The sequence below is a fragment of the Puntigrus tetrazona genome, chromosome 14, assembly GCF_018831695.1.
Source record: "Puntigrus tetrazona isolate hp1 chromosome 14, ASM1883169v1, whole genome shotgun sequence".
NCBI classification, from domain to species: Eukaryota; Metazoa; Chordata; class Actinopteri; order Cypriniformes; family Cyprinidae; genus Puntigrus; species Puntigrus tetrazona.
Genome location: NC_056712.1, coordinates 13,717,660 through 13,731,717, shown reverse-complemented (window position 1 = coordinate 13,731,717; position 14,058 = coordinate 13,717,660). Strand labels below are relative to the sequence as shown.

Here is a 14,058-nt window from a genome sequence, read left to right as displayed (position 1 = left end):
AGGCACTTTTTCTTCTTTCTAGTTTGAAAAACTACTTTTATCATCTTTCGAGTGCTCAAGTACAGCTTATCATTTAGCTCACTTGGCCTTTCATCTATATCCAACGACAAACAGCAAGAGCAAGCGTCTTCATGCCAGGTGCTAAGCCTGGATAGTTTATACCTATCATTTACAGCGATATCCGACAGTGACCTTTCTGGCCCTGAAAAGGCTTTGATAACTCAGTGACGACAAGCGGAATGAGATAAGAAGGGTGGAAGTGGAATCTCAAACGTTCGGAATACCAATCGCCGGGAATTGGAAAAGCATTAGAGGATCTCTCACTTCCTGTCTATCCTGTTCTGCTTGACTCAACACACAGGTCTAAGCAAATGTCTTAAGATATTATGTACACTGTGACATTTCCCTTCGTCCTGACCTTTTGCAGTCTGGTGCCGACACAACGGCTTTTAATCTCCCCCCTGTTCTCCATGGTACAAAGGCCGCGAAAGCACGAGGTCAAACATGGTGCCTACTGCTGTAGGGGCCGAATGATGACACTTAAGATTGAGTTTGATACAGTCGCTGTGACAGATGCCGTGAGACGGTTGCCAAATGGCTGGGCACGCACTGTTTCTGACAAGTATGACATTATCAAAACTGCCTAGGGCCATTGTAACATGTTGGTTAAGTAAACGATTACTAAGCAATCAAGGAAAAATCACCACCTCTTGGCAAACAGCAATGTTGGTTTTCTCTTGTAAAAGAAAATAAATCATTAGCAATTGTTACTCAAGAAATGCTATTTTATTTAGAGGATAATTACAACTCAATTGGTTCTTCATCAGTACTTTGTCAGCAGATATCTCTGAGACTATTAGAGAATAATCCTGTGGAGATAAAAAAAAAAAGTCGATTGGAGTATGAAGATAAGCCGTTTAACTACTAGGCTTTCCCTTATTCAGAGAGATGGATGAGACTACAAATTAAATATGACAATGTGTATAGATGAAAACTGCAGAAATCTTTGTTTCAGTTTGTCTGATTATGTATTATAATCAGCATCCAGAAGTGGAAAGTCCCTCACAGACATGGAATGAAGAAGAGAGAAAAGGAGCAGAAATAGTCAGAATCCGAAAAGAAGAAACAAAGCACAGGAATCAAAAGATGAGATGCAAAAAATGAGGAGAGGAGGAGAAAATAGTGCAAGAATAACAGATACCAGGGAAAAAGCAGAACAGGGAGATTACACTGTTATGCAACAGGGTACCTCAAATCTTCTTTCTTTATTGCTGAATACTCTAAATATCTCAGGATGTTTTATTTCAAACGATATTCAAATGACTGCCTGAAAATAGCTCCCTTTAGACCTGTAAAACTATATATTAGGGTCAATGACGTGACGCCCCCTTTTTCTGTCCGGGTTAATTTTATTTTGCAGAAAAAATTAAAAAATACATAAAAATTTCTCATCTACTTGTTATACCTTCTTCACCTACTAAACCACTCTAACTTATCCAAATTTTTAAGTTTTTCATAATTTTTCTGCTATCCGAAGTGCCAAAACATCATATGGGGCGACCGTCCAGCCTTGACTTTTGTTAGGACAACTGGTTTAAAAACACTTTAAATCAACTTAAATATATCCCTTTTCCTAGTTGGCATAATTTCAAACATGTTTTACATCCATTGACAAAACTATAAAGCATTTGCACATATATTTCTATCATGATATACAAACAAATGTTGTCCAAATTATGTTGATTCTATCCATATCATCCGGGGCGACCATCAAAAAACCACAATTTTGGGACCTTTATTTTGAACAACATCTCAAGGATGGGATATTGCATCAGCCAGACACAAGTGAAGACCCCCTGGAAACAACTGTAAGGTAACTCAGTCTTTCTCATATAGTAAGAAAAAGCAGTTTTTTAACTGCTGTAATGTCGTAGTCACTTTTGGTCATCATGTGGGGCGACCACCCCAAAACTGTGAATTATAAGTTTTTTCTCAAAAATCTATATTTTGATGATAAATTTGATAGTGGCATATCACTAGAAGAAGCTAGTTTGGTTTCTGAGGCTAACTGTTAGCCTCTTATACTTGAATGAACTTGAAAACATCATATGGGGCGACCAAGTATCATGTGGGCGACCACTGCTGAGTGTTTTAAATTATAGATATATGTCCTGTATTTGTAGTTTTCATATTCTATACATCAATTATATACATAGAGTTAATTGTTTAAGCATAATTATTTGTATATTTTATCTTTTTTTCTAAATTCAGCCATTTTCCATTCCTTTTATAGGGATAAGCATTTTTTTGTTGTAGTACAATCCTACAGGAAAAATGTAAAAAAACTATACAGAATGACATTCCATTTATGTGACTATATTAGTCATTTTAAACAAGTTTTAACCTATTTTACCTATTTCCTAGATGGCACGATTAACAAGCAAAGAGAAGACTGCTCGTTATAGACAGAAAGTCAACTCCGACCCTGCAGCAAGAGCAGAGTATCTTGCAAGGAAAAGAGAGAGGTAAAGAAAACCCCAGATGGGATTGGTGGGGCAATAAAAGAGAAGCAGATCGCTTTGTCCAACGAGGTGGTGAACTTCAGACACCACAGCAACTCTATGAGATGCTGAACACAAGATTAGGCTCAAGCATCACACACTATTGGGTAAACAGAGAAAGCATTGAAAAGTGTGATGAGCTAATTCCTGACAATTTGGAGGCTGTGAAGGGCACCTTTAAAATACACCAGGTTTGGTCTTCCCAGCCTTCGGAGATCACTCACAGGACTGTTTCATGCTTCTGTAGGAAAACAGAGAAGAGTCCATGCCCTTGTTACAAGCCCGTAACAGTAGACCTGAGAGTGAGACGCACTGTGTGCAACACTGAGAATCCCCCAAGCTCTCCTCCTCAACCACCTAGGGAACAAGAAAACCTAGATCTTTGTGGCAAGTTTGTTGTTGTCATTTATGATGAAAAGTGGTCAAGTGCTTGCGGTTGAGGGAGAAGAAGTGCAGGTCAATTGTATGCTACAATCTGGTGACAAAAACCTGTTCGTGTGGCCACAAACTGTAGATTCAATTTTCTACGACAGAAAAGATGTGCATGCTGTGATCTCTGAGCCTGAGCCAGCAACATCACGCTTCTCAAAGCTGACTCTCCAAGATTGGGTGAAGTTCAGTAATACCTCAGCTTAGAGAAATGCAAGTTGTGTTCATCACTGCCTTATGTGGCTAAATGGGTCCAGAAAAAGAAATTATTTGTGATATTTGAATGTTGAAAGGTTAATTGAGACGCAAGTAGTGTTAGTCCCTGTCCAATGAATCAAAAAGGTTCCAAAAAAGAGATTCTTTACTCAGCTTCTTAAGTTCTTGAGTTCTTGAAGCATTTAATGTGTGTTGCAATAAAATTGTTTAAATGTTAATGTCCTTCTGATTTGTTATATTTAAATGTTGAAATGTTATTTCAATAAAAAGAGTTAAATTTTATTTCGTCTTGAACTCTTTTGTGTACATTTTAACTGAAATTTTTATACCTGTGGTTTTCTTATCATTTGGGGCGACCCCATGTCATGTGGGGTAACCAACAAATGGCAATAATTACACTAAATTCATAACCAAATATCCATCAGTTTAGCCTCAAATATTAATCAGTGTTATGCTATTGCTGAATGTGTAATATCTGTATAAATGCTAATTCAGTTTTTTGCTTTTGAAGTAAAAATCAGTATTGTAACTGGATTACGAGGAGACTCTGATATTATAGAATAAACTTGTAAAATAATGGTATTCATAAAATGAAAGGGCACTAAAGTTTGTCTTTCTTCATCAGTTTATCTACTTACTGATATGTGTTCAACTAGTCCTAATGATACATGAAAATGTGAATTTTGAGATATATTACGGTCACCCCAGATGACTTTTTTAAGGCTATGTATTATTAACGCAAGTGTAAAAACACTAAAATGTCAAATTTTTTACTTTTCTTTATAAAGGCATGTGTACACTACATTCCAAACGTTTGTAAAATGGCCAAACATATCCATATTTTTGGTATTTTAAAATTGGCCTATTCAAAAGTCTTATCCGTCAACGACCCATTAGCATGACCGCATAAGTGATTTTAGTTAAATACTAATGCTCAATGAATAATCAATGACCTTCTTGAGATCAGTGCTAAAAAACTCCCACTATTAATACATTGACTGAAAGTGATACAAACACATGAAAGTTTCCAGTGCTGCACCAGGAATCACAGCAAACATTACAAATCCATTCAAAAGTTAGCAAGCTGGTAGATTATGTAAGAAATAGTACAGGGCATGTTTACTGATTATGGTTTTTATTGCTTTTTACATCGCATCCAATGCAGACATGCAGTTATATCACCACTCTTGGAAGCTGGCAGCTCAATCAATCAGATTAAATGACCAAAAATAAATACATTTATTCTGTCTATGTGTGGTATAAAAAAAAAAAATAAAAAAAATCATGCAGTGTAAATATTGGTGTTGCCAGTGTAAAATCGGCTTTAGATAAGCAGACCTAAGCTCAACACTACTGGCTTACAGTACAAAGTGAAAAAAAGTGAAGAATAGCACACAGGAGAAATGACAAGTGTTTGACAGGAAGGAATCTGAACTGACCACAGTTCTCCTCATCTGCCTGATTCCCACAGTCGTCCACGCCATTGCAGTGTAGTAGCTGAGGAAGACAGGTACTGAGGTTTCCACAGGGGAAGTAGCCCAGCGGGCAGTGAGCCCGATCCTCTGATACATTAAACATGGTCAGCACCACTTCACAAGAGACAAAGACAAAGAAAAGAGAGAAATCGAGCATTATAAATTCAATCTCAGCTTTCATTGTTCCATTGGTCTGTTTCTGTGAGGTGTAGTGCCTTTTTTCCACAATGATTTTATTCTATATGAATTTGATTTAAATATGTTAAATCACGTCAGCTTAAAATAGCTTTTTCTTCTTGTGGTAACCAGCCTGATCTCACATATTTAAATATAACCATTTTAAAGAATGAACATCACACAACTTTTTTGCTGCAGCTACTTTTTTCTAAACTGATTCAAATCAAAGAGGTTTTATTATTCTTTAGTGAACGTTTCATCACAACCTTCGGTATGACTCAAATTACTGCAAGTCATTCTCAAGGCAACCTATAGATCTAGGAATAAACAGCCCAACAGAGGTAGTAGTTGTGCATCAACATGAAGAATTGCTGTAGTGTAGCAAAAGCTTTGGGGGCAGACGGTGCAGGGCGATTTATCACAGGTTTTTTTTTTTGCTTTCTTTTTTTTCTGAATGGGAGTAAAGCACGCTAAGGCCTAGACTGATTTATAAAACAAAAATATAATTGGATATGTTTGAAAGTCGTCTTATTGAATAGGTATCATTTGCAAAGTTTGTAATAAGGTTGTGATGTACATACACATGACATTAGCATAAAAGATTATTCAGCTCAGCATGTGTAATTCAATTTCCTATTCGTTTAAGCACGAATGCATGATGTCTAAAAGATCATTAAGAAATACTACAGTCAATTACTAGTCAATTACCAGCTTGTGAATGGAGGTCAGTCATAAACTACATCTAAGACTGTAAAAATGCTTTTAAATGGTAAAAACGCTAAGGTAAAAACCTGTTAAATGTTTAATATTAAATTCTTGTCAAATTTACAGGGGGAAACCATAAACTGACATTCCCAGAATCCCCTGCATTGCATTTCATATGTTGTTTGAATTTGATGTTTTTCTTTAAAATAATGTTTCTTCTTAGTTTTTTTCTTAGTTTGTTGCATATTTCAGTTTAATGAGTCTCACAATGATGGTGTTTAGTGTTTGTGTGAATGACACTGAGCACCTTCTATATACACTATATTGCCAAAAGTATTCGCTCACCTGCCTTGACTTGCATATGAACACCTATAACAGATTCAGCTCCACAAGGTTTAGGGGTGTGTTTATGGGATTTTTTGACCATTCTTTCAGAAGCGCATTTATGAGGTCACACACTGATGTCGGACGAGAAGGCCTGGCTCTCAGTGTCCGCTCTAATTCATCCCAAAGGTGTTCTATAGGGTTTGAGGTCTTGTTGGAAGAGGAAGGGGCCAGCTCCAAGCTGTTCTCACAAAGGGAGCATGGAATTGTCCAAAATGTCTTGGTTTGCTGAAGCGTTCAGAGATCTTTTCACTGGAAGTAAGGGTTGGTCCAGCTCCTGAAAAACAACCCCACACCATAACCCCCCCTCCAACCAAACTTTACACTTGGCACAACGCAGTCAGATAAGTACCGTTCTCCTGGCAACCGCCAAACCCAGATTTGTCCATCAGATTGTCAGATGGAGAAGCGTGATTCGTCACTCCAGAGAACACATCTCCACTGCTCTAGAGTCCAGTGGCGGAGTGCTGTACACCACTGCATCCGACGCTTCGCATTACACTTGGTGATGTATGGCTTGGATGCAGCTGCTCGGCCACGGAAACCCATTCCATGAAGCTCTCTGAGCACCGTTCTTGAGCTCATCTGAAGGCCACATGAAGTTTGGAGGTCTGTAGCGATTGACATGAAAGACAGCGACCTCTTCGCACGATATGCCTCAGCATCTGTTGACCCCGCTCTGTCAGTTTACATGACCTACCGCTTTGTGACTTGTTGTCGTTCTTAAATGCTTCCACGTTCTTATAATACAGTTTTATATTGGAATAATTAGGAGCAAGGAAATTTCACTGGATTTGTTGCACAGGTGGCATCCTATCACAGTTTCACACTGGAATGCTCCTGAGAGCGACCCATTCTTTTTGTAAAATCAGTCTGCATGCCTATGTGCTTTTTTTACACCTGTGGCCATGGAAGTGATTGGAACTCATGATTTCAATTATTTGGATGAGTGAGCGAATACTGTTGGCAATATAGAGTATATTCATATTTAAATGCTTCTTGTGATAGACTTTGGTTCATCATGTGAATTGCATCACCACCTGCCTTTGGTGATTATCTGTGTATTTCAAAGGTACAAAACAGAATTCAGTACTTTGATAGAATGGTTTATTAACACTATATCAGTTAATAAAATAATGATATTTAACTGTAAAATTAACTTACCATTAAATCTAAAATGTAAAAAAATTTTCACAGTCAAATTTTTTTTACCATAAATTTTACTCTTTTTTTTTTTTTTTTTACAGTGTGTAAAGCAAACAGAGGTACATGGATGAACATTTTCTTAATTAAATCCCAAGCAAAATATATTTCATAAAATGAAAGCTTTGAAGTGCAAAAAGTGTCCGGATATATATTTTTTACATTTTATTTATTTTTATGGGGTTCTAGTAAACCACTAAAACAAAACTGCCACAATGCACTGTGAGCAAACCACAAAAATGTACATCCTGTTCCATTTGCTTCCTTCACTTCGTTCGTTATCCAAGGAGTAAAAATCTATAAAATATATTTATTGGATGACCTGCACTTCATTGCAGATGTATTGTGTGGCACTTGGATCAATGTATTTATATCGGATAAAGCTTATCTGCTTTTAAGTGCCACTTAGGACAAATCATAAACCATATGTACAATGTGAAAAACAAAAGACAACACAACAAAATCAATATAAAACACAAACCGTGCTATTATTTTTAGCACTATAACGCATATTTAAATACACATACGCATTTGTTTTTGTCTGTCACAGTTGGGACTTTCTATTGACAGTGTTTTTATAGGCCTACTAAATCCAAGATATTTCCTACGTCCTAACCTATACCCCCAAAACTAACCTTTTTGCATTTTCTTTTTTAATTAAAACATTGTTTTGTATGTTTATCCAGCTGTTTCCTTGTTGTGACAGTTGGCTGGTCCCGTCAAAAATAGTCAAACACTCACTCTGATACACTAAACCAATGCTGCATAAAATCTGTGAACACAGGGTGTTTAAGAAAAGAAAACATAGGGTGCGGTTTCTTCTCTGCAGCATCAAAATTTCAGCATAATTTTGGCCATTTCATTTACAGTGAATTTTGTTATAGTGTAGCTACTGTATATTTTAAATAGTACTCTTTGATCCTTCTTCAAAACAGCCAATTCTCTATATTTCAATTACTGAACACAGGAAAGCAGAGTACGAATCAAGCCAATTAAATAATTACGAGATCAAAGTAATCAGGGGAGCAGGATATGCAAACAGGCTACCGATTCATCTTCTTTCCACGCAAGTGTTTAACAGCGTTTAAACAACGTTTCACGGACAAGAAAAAAGTTAGATTACGACTGCGCTAAAAAAGGCTAAGCGAACACAAATTGTCTTTGCTTGAAGAAGTAACCATAGCAACTGCGGCTCCATCGTCCTCCATAATTGACGCCGCGTTGACGAAATATAAGTGCTCTCATGATCACTTCGTCATTGCAAATTTACATATTACAAAATCCGCGTTTTGTTCACGACGTTTTCGACACGAAACGTACAAACTGTCGCCGAGACGAACCGATTGCGCGAAAAAAAAACAGCGACGTAAAAATAGGCTTAATTTTAATTTAACAATTTAACTACAATAAAATTAAAATTAAAATTAAATTAACAAATATTCCCCAACTGTCGTGAATGTATATTTAAAAAAAAAAAAAAAAAAAAAAAACGAGAAAATGCACCAGTTCTCACGTGGGACAAAAACTTGAGATAGCTACGCTTAAGCACTCAGAAGCGCTCTTAATAGTTGAACCGAGTTAGTTACACATCATGAACACAGACCGCTTTCTCTGTCTGAATGAATGAGGAAAAGGCAAGGTGAAGCGCGACTCACCCGACACACCGCACATCAGGAAGCCGGCGATGTGAACTTGCATGGTAACGGCGACTGAGGGTGTGATGGCCAACAACAATTGAAACCCCTGTGCGCGCTCTCTATCTCCCCCTCGCTGATTACAAACAAGACCTCTATAGTCCCTCGTTGTAAGCCACCTCTAATGAACAAAAAGGAAAGTTGCGTGCGAATTGAAGGGTTCGGAGAGATCCGTCTGATCCGCGGAGATACTCGGCGCGCTCCTGTGCGCGCACGGACCGAGTATGGAGCGCAGAGAGCGCACTCACGTGCACGACACACAGAGACCTGGGGGAGGGACTTTGCAACTTAATACATCACTTTTTCTTAAAAATCTACAAACAAGTGTAGGGGTGAGGTTTAATATATCCGCGTTGGCGAGCAAAATGTTCTGTCAAAGCTGACACACCGGTATATAAAATTATGCGACGCTTCATAACTTTGACTAATTTTAGTGAATAGAGTGGCTACATCCAGACTTGTTGTCAGCAGGCTTTTATTTAAATGCCTACCCCTTCCTTAAATGCTCTCAAAATGCTGTCAAGACGACCTTTAAACAGGATCTCTCTCTCTCTCTCTCTCTCTCTCTCTCTCTCTCTCTCTCTCTCTCTCTCTCTCTCTCTCTCTCTGTGTCTGTGTGTGTGTGTGTGTGTGTGTGTGTGTGCCCTGTAATTGCTGCCCAGTTCACAGACATCTACATGACATTTCTCCCTGGCAGAAGGAACATTGTTTCAGCTTGTCCTTGTGCAACAGCCAGAACTTGACCTTCAGACAGTCAAGTCCAGTTCTGGGTCACCAGCTCAGTGGGGAAATTGTTTAAGTATCAGGCCAGTTAGTGGTGATCAAAGAGGATTGCGTTAAAGCCACAGATGAAGGCCATAAAAAGGCACATTGAAATTCTTTTTTTTACTTGCATTCTGGCGGCAACATCAGCTGCAGAGAAAGTGATGCAAAAATGTAACTTTCGCCAGATTTGTTCAAATAAAGAAACAAACTCATCTGCATCATAGATGGCCTGAGGGCGAGTAAATACTAAGAAAATGTTCAAGTTTGAGCAAACTTTTCATTTTAAAATATAAATATCCAAATGTGCCCTACTGTATATTTGATGCCAGTTCTTTCTCTTTTAATAATAATACTAACATAACCAGGATGATCTTCTTTAGATTCATGCATAAGGGGGTCATGAGCCAAGTGCTCTAGTTTTGCCACACACACACACACACTAAGGAGAAACATGCTGTAATAAAAGAACCACTTGCTCTTTTAGTTCTGAATCGTAGCTAATTTAGAGTTAACAGCTTGAATACGTTTACAGTGAGCTCTCTTTAACCTCCCTCTTTCTCACGGCCCAGATTCTCATTGATTCCTACAATAAAGCCTGCCCATTATGGCAGTTATATCTTGGTGTGCGTAGAGTCTATGCGAATCTAAAATATACTTTGGCTTGCCAGGCAAAGAGTTCATTGTTCTTTGGGGAGTAATTGACGAGAGAAACTCCTGAGTGGCACCTGAAAAATCCCCATTCTGGGAATCTGATGCTATTTATTCAAATCTCTCAATTGCTATTTGCCCGGTACATAATTCAATCCATATATCACAGAGCCTATTTAAACTTGAACAAATGCAAACCGGAGAGCTGATTTTGCAAAGCAGCTAATCTCAGAAAGGGATGCATATTTCTGAAGGAGCTTCATCACTGCTGTGGTTTCTGGGCATGCTGAAGAAATTAAAATATGTTCTAGGCAATTGCTTTTAGACACATCAATGAAAACTCAATTATGAGGCAGAAAATCATTGAAATAGTCGTTCTCACACAAAATGTGCCAAAAACATCAGCATCTATTCTATTAGCTATGGCTGCTTAGAGATAGAGGAAACAGTGACGTATACACATCTTCCTTGTAACAACATGTCCTCACATCTAACCTACTAGATGGCATTTCCCAGCATGTTTTGCACTTAACCATCAGCATTTTATCTCCAATTTCCCATTTTACTAGTTTTCTGTCAGATACATTAGTCCTTATTAGTTGAAGAGGTGCATAAAAGATGCTCATTTCAATTAGAGAACTCCTGCGTGTCTCTTGTTAGTGTAATTGAAAGAAGCTTTATTACCATTTTCTATGAATCCACCGTCAGATCCAAGTCTATGGTGTCAGTGTAGATAAAAGCACCTGCTAAATGAATGTGTTAATGTTGATTCAAGAAACCAAGCTTGAATACATTCATGTAGCTGCCCCATCTGCTCAAATGAGCAATAATTCAATATATAGTACAATCCTGCAACTGATTTTATTTATAAAATTATATAATTGTATTTCTTTTTTTTCCTCGCTATTGTGAGTTTATGCAAAGGTCATACTTGGGAGATATAAACTCACAATTACTAGCAAAAATTCTGAACAAAACTTTAGATTTTAATGCAAGTTTAGGCAAAAAAAAGAAACCAGAATTGTGAAGTCGAAATGACCTTTTTCTTCATTATTTGTTAGTTTGCTATTGTTTTGCCTACAGCAGCACAATGGTTTTCAACATTGATAATAGGCTAATGTTTTTGAGCATGTTAGAATGATTTCTAAAAAGTCATGTGGAAGAATGGCGTAGGCTAATAATGCTGAAATGTCAGCCTTGCCATCATACATCACACATATTACAATAGAAGCAGTTATTTTAAACTGTAACAATACTACAATTTTACTGCATTTTATATCAAACAAATAGTAATTAAACACCCGTTATCTTTTCTCTGCTTGCTTCTCGCGCTGACGATCATCAGAAGAGTGCGCGATCCCAATAAATACATACAAAGTAGCAGTATTTAAGTATTCATGCATCCGCTTAGGGGAAATATATATGATGTGTAACATTAGATATGTGCAATAGTCTATCTCATATATTAATCAAACAATAAAAGATTGATTTCATTTAATCTCTCTCAAAATCAACTTTGCTAACTCTGTCAACCTCAAATGACTGTAGCTCATTTTTTCTTTCCAACACATCAAAACCATTTTTTAACATTAGCTTTTACTATTTGAGTGTATATACTTATTTTATGTAAATGAGTTTAAATGCGATTCTCAATTGCTATATTATCATTTTAAGATAAGCAACCAATCTGTCTTGCACTCAGCAGCTGCTGAAACATTACTGTCCTGCAAGGTCTTGCCATCCCGTCTCAGTGTCACACTGTGAAAATAGCCTTTTGAGAAAGATGTATTATACAATCATCCCACTGCAGCGCTCCCTGAAGGGACATCTTCAATCAAAATAATGTATTTTGTTTTAAATTAATAATTAGCATCGCCGAGGTAAGTCAAGAAAACAAGCAGGACAGAAAAAATCCACTGAAAATCTCACCCAAATAAAAAAACCCGTTTTGGGCATCAAAAGAGTGGGATATAAAGTGATGTAATTTAAACACAGATACAAACACACATAAATGTTAAGGATTCTGCATTAGCGATTCAGGGGGAAATCTCACTCGTTAATCAGATGAACACAGTTCAGGATTTTACTTGTTAACCTCTTTCGTTGGCAGGTTAAAGAGAAGTGCAACTGATGCTGAGAGAGAATGAAAGCAGACCCATATCTACTCTATCTACTCTCAGTACACAGGACTGGACAGAAACCACAACTGTACCGGAACATCTGAGAGAAAGAGAAAAAAAAATGAAGGACAAAAGAATCTTACGGCTATTCACATACACTCACACGCAGAAATTTAATCATTAATAATGCATCCTCTCTGTTTCAGCTGCTTGCCTTTCCATTCTTTTCAGCAACGTAAATGTAAATTAGAATTTATTCAAAGCCAATAGATTGCTCATCATATATTACTGGTAATTTGTTTGATTAACCTAATGAAACTACGTCATGTTCTTTTCAAAATGTTTTGAGTCTTGAGCTCATCAAATTAATAAACTGATATTTATAAATACTCACCAAAATCTACATGAGCAATTTTTTTTCCTACCTACCAGTACTGTAATAAGTTATTGATGTCATTATATTTTTCCATGTTTATGTGTTTCTTTTAAAAAGGAAGAGAGATTATATAACTGTGTAAAGGGTTTATTTGAAAGATTAGTAACTTTAACATAAGTGTTTCCTTAATTCATATCAGCAATTACCTAGCCTTGGATTTCATATTTTGTTGAGTTACAGCACTGAAGCTTTTTGATAAATGTCAGCTATAATAATATGGATGGCAGCAAAGTTCAGCCATTTACATAAAAAAATCAAAAAGATGCTATCTAGAAGTTAAGGACAAATGACAGGAAAAACATAAACACTAAACATAAATTTAAAAAAAATTATCAGACAATTTTAAGGTTATTGCACTTGTCTGTTTTGTCAATGCCACACAGGTTGCCATAACGTTTTGTCTTGAAATCTTATGGATGAATTATTTTGAATGGTTAATAATTTCACCTGTCTCTGTGGACATCAACTAATTAAGGCAAACAAAACATAATAATAATGACTCATAATTAATAAATAAAAAGGCAGTGTGGTTGCCAGTAAAACACTCACACTCACACACACACACACACACACACACACACACACACACACACACACACACACAACAAACATTAAAATAATGAATACACATTAAATGAGCATCATAAATTCATAAATAAATCACAACTATTTAAATAGCATGTGTTGATTTTGTTTGTTTCTTAAAACCTGAAAAATGTATTATATTTGCGAAAATATTTCTATTTTGCTTTCATATATTTAATAAGAGATTATATGGCTCAACTGAAGAACATTGAAGATCAGCTGAAGTCATAGAAAGCAGCTTTGCCACAAAGAACCAAAAAGGACTCCAGGAGAAAACTGACCCTTACTTTATACATGTTCTCTTACATCAGTCAAAGAAACAGAGCGCTTGAAATCCATAGTTGCTTGCATTTTTTGACAGGATGACAATTGGAGGACAAAGACTGAACTTTTGCCACAGCCAGTCTGGCAAGCTGTGTGTTAGGAGCTATCAGATCACATGCATTTATTAATATGCACAAAGCAATCAATCTCTTGGTAATGTGGCTTCAAGAATGTAAATAACTTTTAAAGGTCTGTTTAAGATTCGTGACATGTTTCGGTTTAAAACAGTTTTTTATACAGGCCATATGGCAATAGTGACGGAGCTGTCATTTTTGTATGAGAGTACAAAATGGAGAAAGCCTGGGTCGATTGCAGGCACTGGAAACCACACACATA

At 36.8% G+C, this 14,058-nt stretch overlaps 1 protein-coding gene across 1 annotated transcript in view; it reads right to left on the bottom strand.

Annotated features, from left to right (window-relative positions):
- Positions 1 to 9,249, bottom strand: part of rxfp1 (relaxin family peptide receptor 1) — a 41,310-nt gene extending 32,061 nt beyond the window's left edge. The window contains exons 1-2 of the mRNA XM_043256511.1: positions 8,806 to 9,249; positions 4,646 to 4,795 (exon numbers count right to left, since the gene is read on the bottom strand). Of these exons, the coding sequence (XP_043112446.1) occupies positions 4,646 to 4,795; positions 8,806 to 8,848 (193 nt within the window). The 5' untranslated portion in view covers positions 8,849 to 9,249. The remainder of the gene's footprint in view (positions 1 to 4,645; positions 4,796 to 8,805) is intronic.
- Positions 9,250 to 14,058: the final 4,809 nt, after the last annotated feature.